Source organism: Rhinatrema bivittatum, chromosome 4, assembly GCF_901001135.1.
Source record: "Rhinatrema bivittatum chromosome 4, aRhiBiv1.1, whole genome shotgun sequence".
Classification (NCBI taxonomy): domain Eukaryota; kingdom Metazoa; phylum Chordata; class Amphibia; order Gymnophiona; family Rhinatrematidae; genus Rhinatrema; species Rhinatrema bivittatum.
In genome coordinates, this window is record NC_042618.1 from 234,746,535 (window position 1) to 234,764,517 (window position 17,983).

Here is a 17,983-nt window from a genome sequence, read left to right on the forward strand (position 1 = left end):
GAGGAGAAGTCCATTAATGGCTATTAATCAATTTTACTTAGGGAACAGCCACTGCTATTAATTGCATCAGTAGCATGGGAACTTCTTAGTGTTTGGGTAATTGCCAGGTTCTTGTGGCCTGGTTTTGGCCTCTGTTGGATGCTGGGCTTGATGGACTTTTGGTCTGACCCAGCATGGCAATTTCTTATGTTGTGTTCTTATGAAATACACAAGTGCTTTGGCTCCGGATGTCTGCATTGTGATATGCCGTAGTAGTGAACAAGCGGGAGGTGTGCTATTCTAAGATATGTGAAACTGACGGCAGTGGGCAGTACCATTGAGAGTTAACGGGCAATCAAAATATGTATCTTTGGAAGGTTAAAAACGAGTTGAGGTATATTTTGAAGATGGTTTAGTAGAGCCAATTGAGAGTCGTACAATTATTGCCTGCAGTGATTGGGGTGTTCCTGCTGATTAATTTCCCCTGAGGAAGCCATTCGTGGCGATATAACGGCCTTGTTGGAACCCTTTACAGTTTAACAAGAGGAACATCGGAGGCAGGGTCTGTCTATGACACAATGAGAGGAATTTCGGAGATATAAAGTTGATTGAGCACAGGCACTATTGAAAAACCAATGATGAAATAAAAAGAACATTGGATGTAACTGACCTAACAATATTAACATAATATTTAAATACAAAAAGGCTTGTTATTTTGATAAAAAGTGTTTTATGATGAAAGGGTATAACGGGGAGGGTAATGTATGAATGAGTATGTATGTGGGTTTGGGGTATGAATGTGTGTGAACAATTCTTTTAAAAAGGATTATTTGATATCATGTGTTAAGTGATATGTTACATCAATTAAAGTGTTAGGTGATGTGCAAATGTTAGGTTATTTAGATCAAAAGAAATTCTATCCACAGAGCGATTTAATCTTTAAGTGTGATTCAATATAATTATATATAAAAAAAATTTCTAATTAATGACCTGTTGTGATAACATTTTTGTAATAAAAATTGATAATCATAATAGTGTTGGATTGCTAATGTATAAAATACATGTATAGTGGATAATAAGAGATCCCCAACTGTTACCAAGTTAATGATGCACACTTACACAGACAGAAGCTGAGTTCACTACAATGGTCTCTGGACTGAGTGTTCTTCTCAGTTGTGCATCCAAGTCTTCTAGTGGCTGCTGGGACTAAAGCATGAATATAAAAATATATGTATAAGCAATGGCTAATAAAGTTATCTTCAGCATACCACACTGTTTGTGTTAACAATGAAAAGGCTAAAAAAGTCATTTGCTCATCAAAAGCAGCACTTTCCACTGTCTTAATCAAACTGTGAATTTGACTGCAGAGCATCCATTTTATTTTTTATTATCTCCACTGATGCTTCAAATACATCTAAAGGCAGAATCTTTCAGAACATTACTACCTTTATATAATTACTTTCAGTTCATGCCCCAATTTGTCCTATAAAGATTAAAGAAAAACTCCAAAGGAGGTCATCATTCATCATAAAGTCATAAAATTCCATTTTATAAATTGAGGGAACACCATTTATGTATTTGTGTGAAGCACAGCAGAGATTACATTTCTAAACCCTGGGAATGTGTCCTCTCCAGATTTTAAAGGCATTTAATTTTCATGATCTTCCTAGATAAGAGGAGCTCCTTTTGGATTTTATTTGATGGCACTGCATATTGTGTTTGGAAGCAGGAACTCATGTCCCTAATATGGAGCCTTGCATTTTCTTTGGTTTATAAACATCCTTTATAGCAGACTTTGAACAGCAACAAATCTAAATTAATGTAAGGTTATTCACCCTTTTAAATCCTACCAAAACAAGGGGACACTGCATAAAATTAACAGCCAGTAGACAAAAAAAAAAACTGCAGAAAGCACTTTTTCACTAAGCACAATCAAGCTGTAGAATCTGTTGCCAGAGGACATAGTCAAGGTGTCTAGTATAAGGTTTACAGGAAAAATGTAGTTCTTACCTAATTTTCTTTCCTTGAGTCCTATCAGACCAGTGGGTTTTGCTCCCCTACCAGTAGATGGAGGCAGAGAATCAAAAACTATTCTGATGTTGTCATCCCTCTTAGGGAAGTGAGCTATCCGCAGTTCCTCAATATCTCTTTATCAAACAAACATATGAACTTCCCTCTAATGAGCAGGGAGGTCAACCCCAAAAATAAAAACATAAGATTTTTCATACTAAGTCAGACCAAAGGTCCATCAAACCCAGTATCCTGTTTCCAATAGTGGCCAATCCACTACCTGGTAGTATCCCAAAAAGTTGACAGACTACATGCTGGTTATCCCAGGAATAAAAGTGGATTTCCCCAAGTCCACCTTAAATATGAAGTTTCTTCCAGGAACTTGTCCAAACCTTTTTTAAACCCAGCTACATTAACAGCTTTTACCACATACTCTGGCATGAATTCTGGAGTTTAATTATGCATTAGGAGAAAACAGAGTTGCTTACATGTAATAGGTGTTCTGAGGACAGAAGGACGTTAGTCCTCACACAAGGGGGTGACATTACCAGATTGAGCCCAATGCGGAAAACTGTCTAGAAACTTTGACTAGGCACACATAGGACGTCCAGTATGCCCTACATCATGTATCCACGCGGGGTCCCCTCTTCAGACTCGTAACATAGAATTACAATAAAATAAAAATAGAAGAAACCCAACTAAGTGGGGTGACAGGTAGGTTTCGTGAGGACTAACATCCTGCTGTCCTTGGAGAACACCTTTTACAGGTAAGAAACTCTGTTTTTTCAGAGGACAAGCAGGATGGTAGTCCTCACACATGGGTGAATCCCTAGCTACTGGTTGCTCCCCAACAAAAAGGGAACAGACAGATACCTAATCAGGTACCAATGGGCACAACAGTGCTGTTGATAAGAGGGGGCAGACAGCCTGAACCCAAACAATGGGCCCTAGGTTGGAAGAGTTGGGTTCGACACCTCAAACAGGTTCTGTAGGACAGACTGGCAGAACCTATTGTCACGTCAGCCATCCCTAGCCAGACAGTAATAAGATGTGAATGTGTGGAGAGCGCGCCACATCGCAGTCTTGCAGATCTCCTCCACAGTAACTGCTCGTAAATGGGCCACTGACGCTGCCATGGCACTGACAGAATGAGTCTTGACATGACTCCTAAGATGCAGCCCCACCTGGGCATAACAGAAGGAAATGCAATCTGCTAGCCAATTGGATAGTATCTGTTTGGCAATGGCAACGCCCAACCTATTCTTGTCAAAAGAAATAAAATGATTGGGGGGGGGGGGGGGGGTGGACTGTCTATGGCTTCTGCCTGCTCCAGACAGAAGGCTAAGGCTCGCTTGCAGTCCAAACTGTGCAGTGTTTGTTCGCCTTGGTGCAATGGGGCCTGGGAAGGAAAACTGGCAGGACGATTGACTAGTTCAGATGGAAATCAGTCACCACTTTAAGAAGGAATTTAGGGTGCTTACGCAAGACTTCCCTGTCATGATAGAAGTTAGTGTAAGGCAGATAAGTCACTAAGGCCTGGAGCTCACAGACTCTACACGCTGAAGTGACCGCCACCAAAAATATGATCTTCCAGGTCAGGTACTTCAGGTCACAGGTGTGCAGCACCTCAAAGAGAGCTTTCATCAGCTGAGCTAACACCACATTGAGGTCCCAAGACACAGCCAGAGGCCTTAGAGGAGGCTTCAACTGAAGCACTCCCCACATGAAACATACAATTATAGGTCGTACAGAGATGGGCATACCATCTACACCGTGATGAACTCTGACAGAGTTCACTTTTAAGTCAATCTCTGAAAAGTGTAGAAGGTATTCAAGCTGTTTTTGTGTGGGACAGAAAATCTAGGGCCTTCTGCTCACACCACATGGAAAACCTTCTCCACTTCAGTCCGTAGGACTTTCTAGTGGAAGGCTTTCTAGAAGCCACCAGGACCAGAGACATTCTCAGAAAGAGCAAACGGCTGCAGGAATAACCTCTCAACAGAGTGGTCTTCCCGGAACCCCAAGACCACTCTGACTCCGGTTAAAAGACTTAAAAGAACATTATTGGGAGACTAGATCCCTCTCCTTCTCCCTTTTCTTAGCATATCTACTCCTCTTCGCCCTCCCAACAGCACTTTCGTTTCCACTCCCCCCCATTCTCCACTAACCTCCTTTGTCTCTGCTCCCGGTGTCATTCTCACGGCAAAGTAGGAAAGCCAAAATCCACGGATCATGTGATTGTATATTATCTTAAGAACCCCTTTTATACTACATTAGTAATAGTCCATATGCTTGCATATTTTTTACTCTTTTAGACACTATAGTTCATGTTACGCATTAGCAGCGTATATTCGGTTGTATTATATGTTATATGTTTTATATTATTTATGTTATTAGATGCTATGTTTTTTATGTTTCAATGTAACGCCCTGTTGCGATTGTTCTGTTGTATTGTAAACCGATATGATTTGTATATTATACAAGAATGTCGGTATATAAGAATCCAAAATAAATAAATAACATCCAGGTTATGAGTGACAGGGCCTGGAGATTGGAATGCTGCAGCCTGCCTTGATCTTGCGTGATGAAATCTGGGGAAGTCCGCAGACTGATCGGTTTCCGGATGGACAATTCTCACAGGAGTGGAAACCAGACCTGTCTCATGAAGCTTCAAGAGAGTTTGCGCCACTAAGGGAATCAGAGGATACACATACAGAAAACCTTTGCCGCAGTGACGGGCCAGGGCGACTGAGGATGGTTTGCCATCTGTCCTGGACATTGAGCAGTATGGAAGCACCTTCCTATTGCAAGGGGTCGTGAACAGATCTATGCCCGGCTCTCCCAGAGGCAGAATATCCAATTCTCTACCCCTTGGCCCAGGGACCACTCGTGGGGTCTGAAGGTTCAACTCAGCCTGTCTGCCACCACGATATCTGTCCCGGCCAGATACATGGTCCTGAGCATTATCCCGTGAGACAGAGCCCACGACCAGTTCTGGACCGCTTCCTGACACACGTCTACTTGGTTGTCTGTCTGGACAGCAGATCTTTGAAAGCCCATAGCATGTACCTGATTGCCTGGAGCTCCAGAAAGTTGATTTGACAAGAACATTCCTAAGCAGACCACAGACCCTGGATATTGAGCCCATCCACATGAGCTCCCCCTACCCCAGAGTGGATGTATCTGTGGTCAATACAATTTGAGTTGGGAGACTCCAAAAGGAAATTCCCCGTTCCAGATTGAAGAGTACCCGCCACCAGGACAAGGAGTCCCTGAGAAAAAGGGGTGACTCGATACAATCCTGGAGGCTCTGAGTGGCCTGGTACCACTGTGACTTCAGGGTCCACTGGAGTGGAGTGCCTTAGGGATCTGTACTTGGACAGATGCTTTTTAATATATTTATAAATGACCTGGAAAGGGGTACAACGAGCAATGTGATCACATTTGTGACGACATAAAATTATGTAGAGTAGTTAAATCTCAAGCGGATTGTAATAAATTGCAGGAGAACCTTGCAAGACTGGAAGATTAGGCTTCCAAATGGCAGATGAGATTTAACATGGACAAGTGCAAAGTGACGCTTATAAGGAAAATAACCCTTGCTGTAGTTACACAATGTTAGGTTCTATCTTAGGAATTACCACCCAGGAAAGATCTAGGTGTCATAGTGGATAATACATTGAAATAGTCAGCCCAGTGTGCTGTGGTGATCAAAAAAGCAAACAGAATGTTAGGAATTAGGAAGGGAATGGAAAATAAAACGGAGGATGTCATAATGCCTCTGTATCACTCCATGGTAAGACCACACCTTGAATACTGTGTGCAATTCTGGTCACCGCATCTAAAAAAGGATATAGCTCACTGGAGAAAGTGCAGAGAAGGGTGACCAAAATAAGGGGCATGGAACGGCTGCCTTATGAGGAAAGGCTGAAGAAGTTAGGGCTGTTCAGTTTGGAGAAGAGACGACTGAGGGGGGATATGATACAGCTCTACAAAATCATGAAAAGGACTTGAAAAAATTTAATGTAAATCCGTTATTTACTCTCAGATAACAGGTCTAGGAGGTACTCTATGGAGTTAGCAAGTAGCTCATTTAAAACAAATCGAAGAAACTTCTCTCACTCAACATATAGTTAAGCTCTGGAATTCATTGCCAGCGGATGTGGTTACAGCAGTTAGTGTAACTGGGCTTAAAAAAGGTTTGGATAAGTTCCTAGAGGAAAAATCCATAAACTGCTATTACAGTAATTAATAAGCAATAGTAGCTTGTGATTTATCTAGAGCTTGGGTACTTGTCAGGTACTTGTGACTTGGATTAGCCACTGTCGGAAACAGAATACTGGACTTGATGGACCCTTGTTCTGACCCACTATGGAATATCTTATGTTCTTATTAGGCTCTGCGCACGTGTAAGCATGCAAAGGGAATGACATGGACGGTAGTGGCCATGTGGCCCAACAGCCTCAACATGTGCCAGGCTGATACCCACTGCCTCTGTTGAACGTCTGCCACAATTGTTGCCAAGGCGACGGCTCTCTGGCTCAGCAGAAAGGCCTTGGCCTGAGCCATGTCTGGCAGGGCTCATGTAAAGTCCAAAGGAGGCGACAGGCTGAGATGAGAATGAACCCTATGACTCCAAAACCCACATGGTCAAGTACATGGACCTGGCGGCCTTTGCCTGAGACATGCTCTTGACCAGCCAATCATCAAGATATGGGAAAACATGCACTCCCAGTTTGCAGAGGTGAACTGCCACCATGGAAAGGCATTTCCTGAAGACCCATAGGGCAGACGAGAGACCACCCCATGGGTCTTCAGGAAGAAGTGCTGTACTGAAGTGCTGTTTTCCCCACTACGAATCTGAGATACTTCCTGTGACCTGGGAAAATCTAGATGTGGGTGTGTGTGTCCTTTAGGTCAAGGGTGCATAGCCAGTCCCCTTTTTGCAAAAGGGGGATCAAGGTACCCATAGAAAACATCTTGAACTTTTTTTTTTTTTTAGAAATTTGTTCAAGGCCCTCAGGTTTAGGATGGGATGGAGTCCTCCTGTTCTTTGGAAACCAGGAGTACCTGGAATAGAATCCCTGCCCTCTTTGCCTTGGTGGTATGGGCTCGACCGCTCTGTCATTAGAAGGGAGGGAGAGCTCTGTTTGTAGTGCCTCCTGATGCACTACTGGCCCTCAAAATGGGCACAGAGGGTAATTTGGCAGGATACCAAATAGATTTAGTTGGTATCCCTGGCAGATGGATAGAACCCATTGGTCAGAGGTTATACTGGGCCACTGGTTCACAAAGACAGCAGTTGCTCCCGACTGGAGGATCCATTGTCCTGGGAATGGGCAACTGACTTATGCTCCTATGGCCCAGTCAAAACCCTGTTCCCCGAAGTTGACTGAGGAGCTGGCTGGGGCTTGGGAACTCTCTGCTGCCTGGATCGGCCGTGGGAGTTCCAATGATGTGGATGGGATCGAGGAGGTGAAAATTAGTACTTCCTTTGGCGAAAGAAGGACTTCCTGGGCCCCGGTCTCTATGACCTCCTAGACGAGGAGGACGGGTCCAGAGTAATGGCAGAGAGTTATTGAAAAGTTTCATGATGGCCCCGGAGTTGGGCCACAACATCTCTCACTCTATATCTCTGAAGATATTCTCTCCACTACACAGCAAGTCCACAAGTCTTTCCTGTACCTCTGGGTGGAGATCCAAGGCCTGCAGCCATGCCAGTCTGTGGAAGCAGATTCCTGCTACAGAGACCCTCGCTGCCATATCGAAAACATCGTAGGTAGAAAGGACCTCATGTTTCCCGCACTCCAGACTTGTGCACCAGCGACACAAGGATGTCTTGCTGCTGAGGCAGCTGCTCAGCTACCTCCTGCACCTGCTTCCAGATATCCTGCTGGTATTGGCTCATATAGAGCTGGTAGGTGGCGATGCAGGCAATAAGCATGGCACCTTGGAACACCTTCCTCCCAAGAATGACCACTCCTCTGTGGTTCTTCCCTGGGGGCGCTGAGAAATGGGTCCAAGAGTGCTTGCCTTGGTGAGGCAGCTGATGTTTATCGAATCCTGCAGCCTTCTGGATGAGGCAAACCCTGTCCGCCTTATTAAAGGAGGCACTGTGAGGGGTGTACCCAAATCCTCAGCAGCAACTCCTTAAGGATCTCATGTACTGGGACCGCCATGATCTCTTTAGGAGGCTCCACAAACCGAAGGATAAGAATTTTATGCCTGGCATCCTCTTCAGTTAAAAGCTGGAATGGGATCGCCTCCGCCATCACCCTCACAAAACCTCTGAAGGTTAGGTCCTCAGGCAGAGACCTCCTTTGCTCTTCTGGAGAAGGGTCTGACGGGAGACCATCCGAGTCCTCCATTTGATCATCCCCCAGGGGTCATAGGGACCCTCATCCTCGCTATATGCCACAAGGGATGGGGCCCTAGGTGCAGGCACCGATGGAACTGGATGGCGAACTATAGGCTTTGGCATTTCCAATGGCTGTGGCGGAGCGTCCTCCTCTGAGGAACTGGCGACAACCACCGTATTGGTAGAGGGAGACCTCCGTGCCCTGTTGGGCACCGGTGCTGTCCCGGGAACAGAAGCCAGCTGGATCGGTAACGCACCATAAGCACATTGAGCTTCTCCAGAAGCAGTACGAGAACGGGCAGCACTAGCACCAAGGGACCGAAGCCCTGCAGTGCCCGCTCCACCGCCAGTTAGACTCGACGCTCTAGCTCCTCCTCGAACATTGCCAATAGCAACCCTGACTGGAAGGAAGGAGGAAGAAGGGGTGGCCAGATCTTCATTGGACCCGTGAGGGGGATCAGCAACTGGCACCAGGACAGATGGAGATAGTCACGGATACCAGGCATCATGAGTAATGGCACTCCGCCACGGGGTCGCTTCAGGGGCATCGTGGCAAGAGCCGATGCATCCCCGTGCATCAATGGGGACCGGCGCCAATGCTTTTCAGACTTAGACCAATGAACCTTGTGTCCTCGGAATGGAAAGATAGACAGCGGTCAGTCTCCGGACCAATATCCACCAGCAACCTCAACGGAACCAATGGTCCCACTGATGTTGATGGCGTGGTATCCATCATCGTGGCTCCAAGGTCCTTCAATGACAATGGCTCAAACTTCTTCAACCTGAAGAGCTGATCCATCTTGTCGAGACTAAGACGTCATCCCTTCGGGGTCATCTTGGAGCATAAGCAGCAACCCTGGACGTCATGTGATGCCCCCAGACAGATGATGCAAACATGAGGATAGGTGATCAACATGGTCCTTGGGCAATGGGGGCATAGGCAAAAACCGGACATGGCCATGTTGGGGCAAAATAAAAGGAGAACGACAGAATGATGGAATGGCTACTTGCTTTATCAAAAAGGCCTGGTGCATTAGAATCATAAACTCAGGAGAGAAAAGATGACAACTGAGCCCCTCCCACTAAGGACTCAATGACCAGTTTTCCATGAGGGACGAGGCCCCTGCCCTCCATGGCTGTAGCACTGGAGGATCCATGAAAGTTTCCCTTCTCTCAGTGCTGCTTACATTAGGAACTAAAATAGCCACCATTCCCGTCTTTGTAGAATCTCTCCCAGACCCTAGAATGCAGAGGGCACCCAAATCATTTGCGTATCTCCCACCATTGCTGTACTTGGAGAGAAAATTTCTCCACTTCTCAATTTCTGTGACACAGCTCCAGCATAGACCCATCAGTGAAACAGACCCACAGCAGCTGTCAAACATGAGGCAGCGCTTCCCACACTCCACAAGAAGTGCCATGCTGAGACGGGAAAAAGTCTCTGCTAAGAATGGATTGAAATGGCAGAATCTGAGGGTGTCCTGCAATCGGTTCCCCCTTAAGTTTCTCTCGCCTTTTTAAAGCTATAGCAGACAACAGAGAATGGAGAGGACTTCTTAGAATGACCTTGCTGCTATTTCCTGGACCTTCAAGGAGCAGTTCACCACTCCATAGACTGATCAAGAGATCTATTAGGGAAAGGAAATTCAGGAGGAGAAAGAGGGAACCAGTGCCACTGTCTTTCAGACTCCCCAAATCCTCAGGACCAAGTAAAAGATCACCAACCCCTCTGCTCATCCCTACTCCACCAAGGCAGGAAAGAAACTTCCAAATTGCCTGGGAGCAGTTCATGGTAGTAAAACTTCCAGCTGCAGGAATGCACCTCTACCATTTGCTGGAGACAAGAGAAATATTGAGGAGATGCAGTCTGCTTACTTCCCTAAGAGGGATGATGTCATCAGAACAGTTAATTTCTCTGCTTCCATCAGCTGGTAGGAGAGAAAAACCCACCGATCTCGACCAGTCTGGTGGGACAATAAGCAATTTGGACAAGTTTCTGTAGTAAAAGTCCATTAAATGTCATTAGCTAGTAGATTAGAAAAAAGCTACTGCTATCCCTGGGCGTAACAGGAAGCAGATCTACTTTTTAGGATCTGCCTAGTATTTGTGAACTGGACTGGTCACCATCTTGAGTATGCTCTCTTAATGGATCTTGGTTTGACCCAGCATGGCATTTCTTAAGTTCATATATCCTTTCAAATACTTTATTGGAGGACCTAGAAAATAGACCAACATTCTTCTAGTCCTTCCCAGCCTATCTTCTTCCACTCCAGGGCTTCCAGCACAGGTAAAACATGTCACAAGTTCACTCACTGCCCATGGGAATTTTGTTTTCTAATTCAGTGTGCATGAACCATGATTTTCATATATAAGTATCGTTGCAATGCAATGGTCATGGATTCCTTCCCCCTAACAATACTGCCCCTGCAGCTTCATGAACAAAAAGCAGAGTTCAGAAATTAAACCCATGCCCTCCCAGAGTACAACATATAGGGCTGCCACTGGGTCTCAAATATTCATTTCTAAACTGCACCTTTCCAAAAGTAAAAACTCTATACATTTAATACATCAACTGCAGGTTTAAAGTGCAAAGTCTAAAACTCATCCCCTCTACCTGTATTTCCACTTAATATCTGTTCCACTTCTGAGACCTGGACATAAAGACATAGCTGGGTATAAACAGAATATCTTCAGACCAGAGCACTACATCTCACATTCCTAGCCAGTAACATGAAAATGTTTCTACTTATTCTTTCAATACCAGAAAAAAATAAGATGCCAATATAAAACAAATCCCCATCCAGATATTTGTTTGAATATTTTTTTTTGCAAGGAAGAAAGATAGATAGGAAACTAGGGTAAGCATGAGACACTTATTTTGGAGCTTTACAAGGCAAAATAGATTTCAATTACCTTGGCAAAAGTCTAGCATATGGCAGGTACATACTATACTTGGTCTCTCCATTTCAACTAAGCTGACTGTCTATAGAGCCAACTCCTAGATACCAAATCACCTTATATGATTATCACTAAAACAAGACTGATGAATGGGAGGACTGTTTTTCACAAATTTGATCACTACAGCTTTGTTTCCAGGTCATCAATTTATCAGTGCCATCTTAATTAAAATTATGGGAATTCTGATGGTTTGTAAGCAGGCTTGTTTCTCCTAGAGACCCTTGATTATATGTAGTTAACGTTTATAAATTAAGTGAGGTCAGATTAGAACATTCCAACTTCTGGTTGCCACTGTTCCTGGAGATTTGCAGATAAAAACAGTCTTACTAGCAGTTTTTCACAGTTGATTCTTATAAACCAAATGGGAGTTGAAGCTATGTAGGATATGCACCTCCTACCAGTCTTCATATGTAAAAGTGTATACCTAGTGCTCTAATAAGATTAAAAAAAAATAATAGGTCACATGCTACAATAATATGAGACAAGGCAAGATGGAGCAATTACCTTTCAGATGGTTTCTAGGTTAAAGGTCTGCTGAGGTGCATTGTCACAGCACATCTCACTGGTTGCTAAGGTGGTGTAACTGTTGCTAAGTGACATGTGAAAGAAGAGCTCAGAAAAAAACTTTGGTGTACTCCACAAAAGGACAGAGTTTAATATTTTCTATGAGTAGAAAAATGTTGATGTTTTTATATGTTTGAATTCAGTTTAAATGGTTCGTGGTATATGGATAGTTCAGTTGATAGTACAGAGCAGTGAAGCAAACCAGTTTTTCATATTGGATTGTATTAAAGATGAGTTTGAAATATTTAAGTCATTCAAAACTAGTCTGACATTTGAAAAAGCCAACTGGATGTGCTTTCTTCTCTGGTTCAAGGACATCCAACATGAAAACTTCAACTTGATCTGAACTTCTAACCAGGATCATCAAGTCGCATGTGTTCCTAGAAATCAGTGCTTACACAACTGTGTGCCTTCACACCCTATCAGGTGTGCCACTGAAAAGTCACCACTGCCTGATTCTCAGATCCAGGCCAGCACTTGGGTTCTACTCTAAGCACCTCACAGAAACCAGAATCACCAGCGGCGGCTCTTAGACGTTAAGAGATCCTTTTTGAGAATGTGTATTCATGTATGCCTCTTCTTCCTAGCTAAAAGCAGGAGCCTTGGAGTGTGGTAACTGATGGGCAGCACGCAGAGATAGGCAGGTCCCACTGTCTGGCACACAATGTATACAGTATTTCCTCATCTTACCCCTTTGAGTCCTTCCAGCACTCTATCTTATCACCAGGCTGAGTGAAATAGGGAAAGCATGCACTGAACACTGGATGTGATTTCTTCTGAGCATTGGGAACAGCAGCAGTGGAGGTGGATGGCTGCCACATGCAGCATCAAAAGCAACAAACTAGTGAGTTCTCCTTTATCCTGTACTTGTATAGAAGGAACTGGTCTCTTGTGGCAAGTTCATGTGTGTCTCTGCCCCCTCTCTAAATTTGTTTTAAAATTTGGAAGAGAGACTGGTGCCACATAATCTGCCCCATGAAGACCGGTGTGCTACACAACATTTTTCTTAATGTACATAAGAAATGCCATACTGGGTCAAACCAAGGGTCCATCAAGCCCAGTATCCTGATTCTAACAGTGGCCAATCCAAGTCACAAGTACCTGACAAGTACCCAAACATTAGATCACAAGCTACTATTGCTTATTAATTACCGTCACAGCAGTTTATGGATTTATCCTCTAGGAACTTATCCAAACCTGTTTTTAAACCCAGTTACACTAACTGCTGTAACCACGTCCTCTGGCGATGAATTCCAGAGCTTAACTATGTGCTGAGTGAAAAAGAATTTTCTTAGATTTGTTTTAAATGAACTACTTGCTAACTTCATGGAGTGCCCCCCTGGTCCTTCTATTATCTGAGAGAGTAAAGAACAAGTTAATGTAAATCAGTTAAAATCCATTCATGATTTTGTAGACTATCATATCCCCCCCTCAGTCGTCTCTTCTCCAAACTGAACAGCCCTAACTTCTTTAGCCTTTCCTCACAGGGCAGCCGTTCCATGCCCCTTATTTGCATCTCATTTAGCAAGTCCTATGTATTTCATTTAGCATCTGTTTATCATTGGCGCAATCGAGCCCCAACTGTTTAATGCGATCTAATGTTTTCTGCTATCTAATGTTTTCTGCTATCTAATGTATTCTGCTATCTAATGTTTTCTGCTATCTAATGTTTTCTGCTATCTAATGTTTTCTGCTATCTAATGTTTTCTGCTATCTAATGTTTTCTGCTATCTAATGTTTTCTGCTATCTAATGTTTTCTTTTCTTAATTTTTATTCAAAGTTTATTCGGTGTTTCATGTTCTATGTAACGCTCTCATGCGAGGTTATTGTTTCACTGTAAACCGGTTTGATTTGTATCCCATGCAAGAAGATCGGTATATAAAAGGTAAAAATAAATAAATAAATAAATTTTGGTCGCCCTTTTCTGCACTCTCTCCAGTGCAGCTATATCCTTTTTGAGATGCGGTGACCAGAAATGCACACAGTATTCAAGGTGCGGTCTCACCATGGAGCGATACAGAGGCATTATGACATCCTATGCTTTATTTTCCATTCCCTTCCTAATAATTCCTAACATTCAGCTCGATCCAGTAAAGTCCGTGGGAGAGCGGACTAACGCCCGCTCTCCCGGCGCGCGCACCGGCCCCTCACCGGTGCGCGCGATCCAGTATTTAAATTAGGCGACGCGGTGCAAACGAGGAAAAAGAGGCGCTAGGGACACTAGCGCGTCCCTAGCGCCTCCTTTTGGCCTGGAGCGGCGGCTGTCAGCGGGTTTGACAGCCGACGCTCAATTTTGCCGGTGTCGGTTCTCGAGCCCGCTGACAGCCACGGGCTCGGAAACCGGACGCCGGCAAAATTGAGCGTCCGGTTTTCGGCCCGACAGCCGCGGGCCGAATTCAAAATTTTTTTATTTTTTTTTTTTACTTTTTTTTTTACTTTTGGGGACCTCCAACTTAATATCGCTATTATATTAAGTCGGAGGGTGCACAGAAAAGCAGTTTTTACTGCTTTTCTGTGCACTTCCCTGGCGCCGGAAGAAATTAGCGCCGACCTTTGGGCGGCGCTAATTTCTTAGAGTAAAATGTGCGGCTTTGCTGCACATTTTACTTACTGGATCGCTCAGGAATACCTAATAGGGCCATCAACATGCATTTGCATGTTGAGGGCGCTATTAGGTGCCGCGGGTGGGCCGCGTGTTTTCCTCCCCTTACTGAATAAGGGGTAAGGGAAAACACGCGTCCAGAGCAGGGTGACAGTGCGCTCCGACGGAGCACACTTTACTGGATCGAGCTGATTGTTTTTTTGATCACCACAGCACACTGGGCTGACGATTTCAATTATCCACTATGATGCCTAGATCTCTTTCCTGGGTGGTAACTCCTAAGATAGAACCTAACATTGAGTAACTATAGCAAGGGTTATTTTTCCCTGTATGCATTACTTTGCACTTATCCACACTAAATTTCATCTGTCATTTGGAAGCCCAATCTTCCAGTCTTGCAAGGTCCTCCTGAAATTCATCACAATCCGCTTGAGATTTAACTAGTCTACATAATTTTGTATCATCCACAAAATTTGATCACCTCACTCATCATACCCCTTTCCAGATCATTTATAAATATATTAAAAAGCACCGGTCAGAATACATATCCCTGAGGCACTCCACTCTACCTTTTTCCACTGTAAAAACAGACCATTTAATCCTACTCTGTTTTTTAACCAACTTGCAATCCACAAAAGGACATCACCTCCTATCCTATGACTTGTTTTCTTAGAAGCCTCTCAAGGGACTTTGTCAAACACCTTCTGAAAATCCAAATATACATCTACTGGTTCACTTTTGTCCACATGTTTAATCACCCCCTTCAAAAAAGATGTAGGAGATTTGTGAGGCAAGACTTCCTTTGGGTAAATCCATGTTGGTGTTGTCCCAATGAAATCATATCTAAATGTTTTGTGATTTTATTTTTTATAGCAGTTTCTCCAAGGTGTGCCTTGGGCTTGAAAAGGTTTGGAAACACTGCTATAAGTTCTTCCATACTCAATAAGACAACTGAATTGTACTGTACAAAAATGGTCATACATTTCTTTGCAGACTACTGACCATTGTGTACAATGTTTAGCTTGACTAATTTGTCTTGAGGCTTACACTAACAAAAGCAGAAAATCAAAAGAGAAACTATATAAAGGTAAATACATTCTCTTCCCTTCCCCACCTCTAATAACTGCACTGGATAAACTCAAGTTTACCAGTTTGCAAAAGGCTGGTAAAGAAATAGTTTCAAAGGCTCTGTAATTAGTGCCATTTCCTGCTAACAGCCTTTACCACCAGAGTGAATGGTCAAGTCCCCACTGGCTCAGAGACTCGACTCAAGAATTCTTTTCCTGCAAAGTACTGCTGGCAAATCACCCAACCAAACCCTTTACCTCCTTCTCCCCTCATTTTGTTATAATTGTTTTCATGTTCTTTAAGAATGAAAAAAGAACAAGAGAAAAATTAGAGAGAACACAAATTAAGTGTGTGAATAAGAAATATCAATAAGGAAATAAAAGGGAAAGCATACCTAGTATATGTGCATCCTATGAAAGAGCCTATCATGGGGTCTGCTGCACAGGAGCAGCTTAATAAGGCCCCAGTAACGGGTGATGAAGCAACTGGCAGCACAGCATATGCAGGCCAATTATGGTAAACTAAAGAAAAAAACATTTTTCTCCTTTTAGGAGTATATACCCTGATAAAACACTGCTGTGTGGATAAAATAAAGAATACACTGTAACCTACTTTGATACTGATTACAACAGACTGCTGCTATAAAAAGAGGCAGCTTGCTAAGCAAAGATAAGCAGCAAAAAAAAAAAAAATGGAATATTTGATAAGCCTATAAGCATCATACTATGGAGACTTGCAAACTGCCAAGACATAGTTATGCACACATTAAGCAGAGTTGCTTACCTGTAACAGGTGTTCTCCCAGGCCAGCAGGATGTTAGTCCTCACATAAGGGTGACATCAGATGGAGCCCTGTCACGGAACACTTTTGTCAAAGTTTCTAGAACTTTGACTGGCACACTGAGCATGCCCAGCATGTTCGGGTGGCATAGCTTGCCATGATTCTGTGTGATGAGGTTGGGTGCCGTGCCCAGGCAAATGGGTTCCTGGACAGAGAGGGCACGAAGTATGGGGAACCATACTTGGTGTGGCCAATACGGGGCAATGAGTATCATGAAGCCTCGGTCCTGTTGTAGCTTCACAAGAGTCTTGGCTATCAGCGGAATCAGAGGATATGCGTATAGTAGACCTGTGGTTCCAGGGACAGGCGAAGGCATCCCTGGCTGGTGCATGCCAATCCCTGTGCAGGGAGCAGAAGTTTTCCACTTTGGGGTTCTGACTGGATGCAAAGAGGTCAATGGTCGGATGACCCCACCGGTGGAAGACACTGCTCGCAACCGAGGGATCTAGAGACCATTTGTGGGGCTGGAAACATCTGCTGAGGCAGACTGCCAGTGCATTCTGAGTGCCCGCTAGATAGGTGGCTTGCAGAAGAATGGAATGCGACAGGGCCCAGGCCCAAATCTGCACTGCCTCCTGGCAAAGCAGATAAGAGTCCGTGCCCCCCTGTTTGTTCAGGTACCACATTGCAACTTGGCTGTCTGTCTGAATCAGGACAACTTTGTTGGAGAAGTAATCCTGAAATGTATAAAGGGTGTACCGCATTGCTCGAAACTCCAGAAAGTTGATTTGATGGGTCACTTTGGCTTTTGTCCAAGTCCCTTGAGTTTGAAGGCGTTGGACATGGGCTCCCCAACCTAGGTTGGAGACATCCGTAGTTAAGGTTACCTGAGGATCCGGTTGCTGGAAAGGAAGACCCACTTGTAAGTTGGCTTTGTGTGTCCACCAGGCAAGGGACAGACGAAGCTGGCTGGTTATGTGTACCAGGGACAACAGCAGCTGAGTAGCTTGTTGCCACTGATATTTCAGAATCCATTGGGTCACTCATGGCCAGGCTGCCATAGGGGTGACATGGACTGTTGATGCCATGTGGCCGAGCAACCTGAGTAGCTGGCCAGCTGAGGCTCTTTTTTGATGCTGGATAAAGCTGGCAAGGTTGGACAGCGTCGTTGGGTAAGAATGCTCTGGACAGTGTCATGTCTAGGTCTGCTTCTATAAAGGAGAGAAGATGAGACGTGTCAATTGGGATTTGGGGTAATTTATTAGAAATCCCAATGAGTTTAGAAGCATTATGGTGAGACCGAGGGCTCCTTGTTTTGACTGGCTTTATGAGCCAGTCGTCCAGGTATGGAAAAACGTATACGCCTCTGCTGTGTAACTGCGCAGCCACGACTGCCAGGCAAGTTCATAAAGACTCGAGGCGCCAAGGCTAGGCCAAATGGTAGTACTTTGTATCAATAGTGACTGCGGCCCACCACAAATCGCAGATATTTGCAATGAGGCGGGGATATCGCAATATGGGCATATGTGTCTTGCAGGTCCAAAGAGCAGAACCAATCCCCTTGTTGAAGCAGAGGAAGCATGGTGCCCAGGGATACCATCCTGAGCCGTTCCTTGCGAAGAAATGTATTAAAGGCATGAAGGTCCAGAATAGGCTGCCTGTC

General features: G+C 44.3%; 1 protein-coding gene across 1 annotated transcript in view; it reads right to left on the minus strand.

Moving 5' to 3' along the window:
* The window catches only part of WNK1 (WNK lysine deficient protein kinase 1), a 395,379-nt gene that overhangs the window by 122,641 nt on the left and 254,755 nt on the right, over window positions 1–17,983 (minus strand). The window contains exon 22 of the mRNA XM_029597482.1: window positions 1,099–1,185. Coding sequence (XP_029453342.1) covers window positions 1,099–1,185 — 87 coding nt within the window. The remainder of the gene's footprint in view (window positions 1–1,098; window positions 1,186–17,983) is intronic.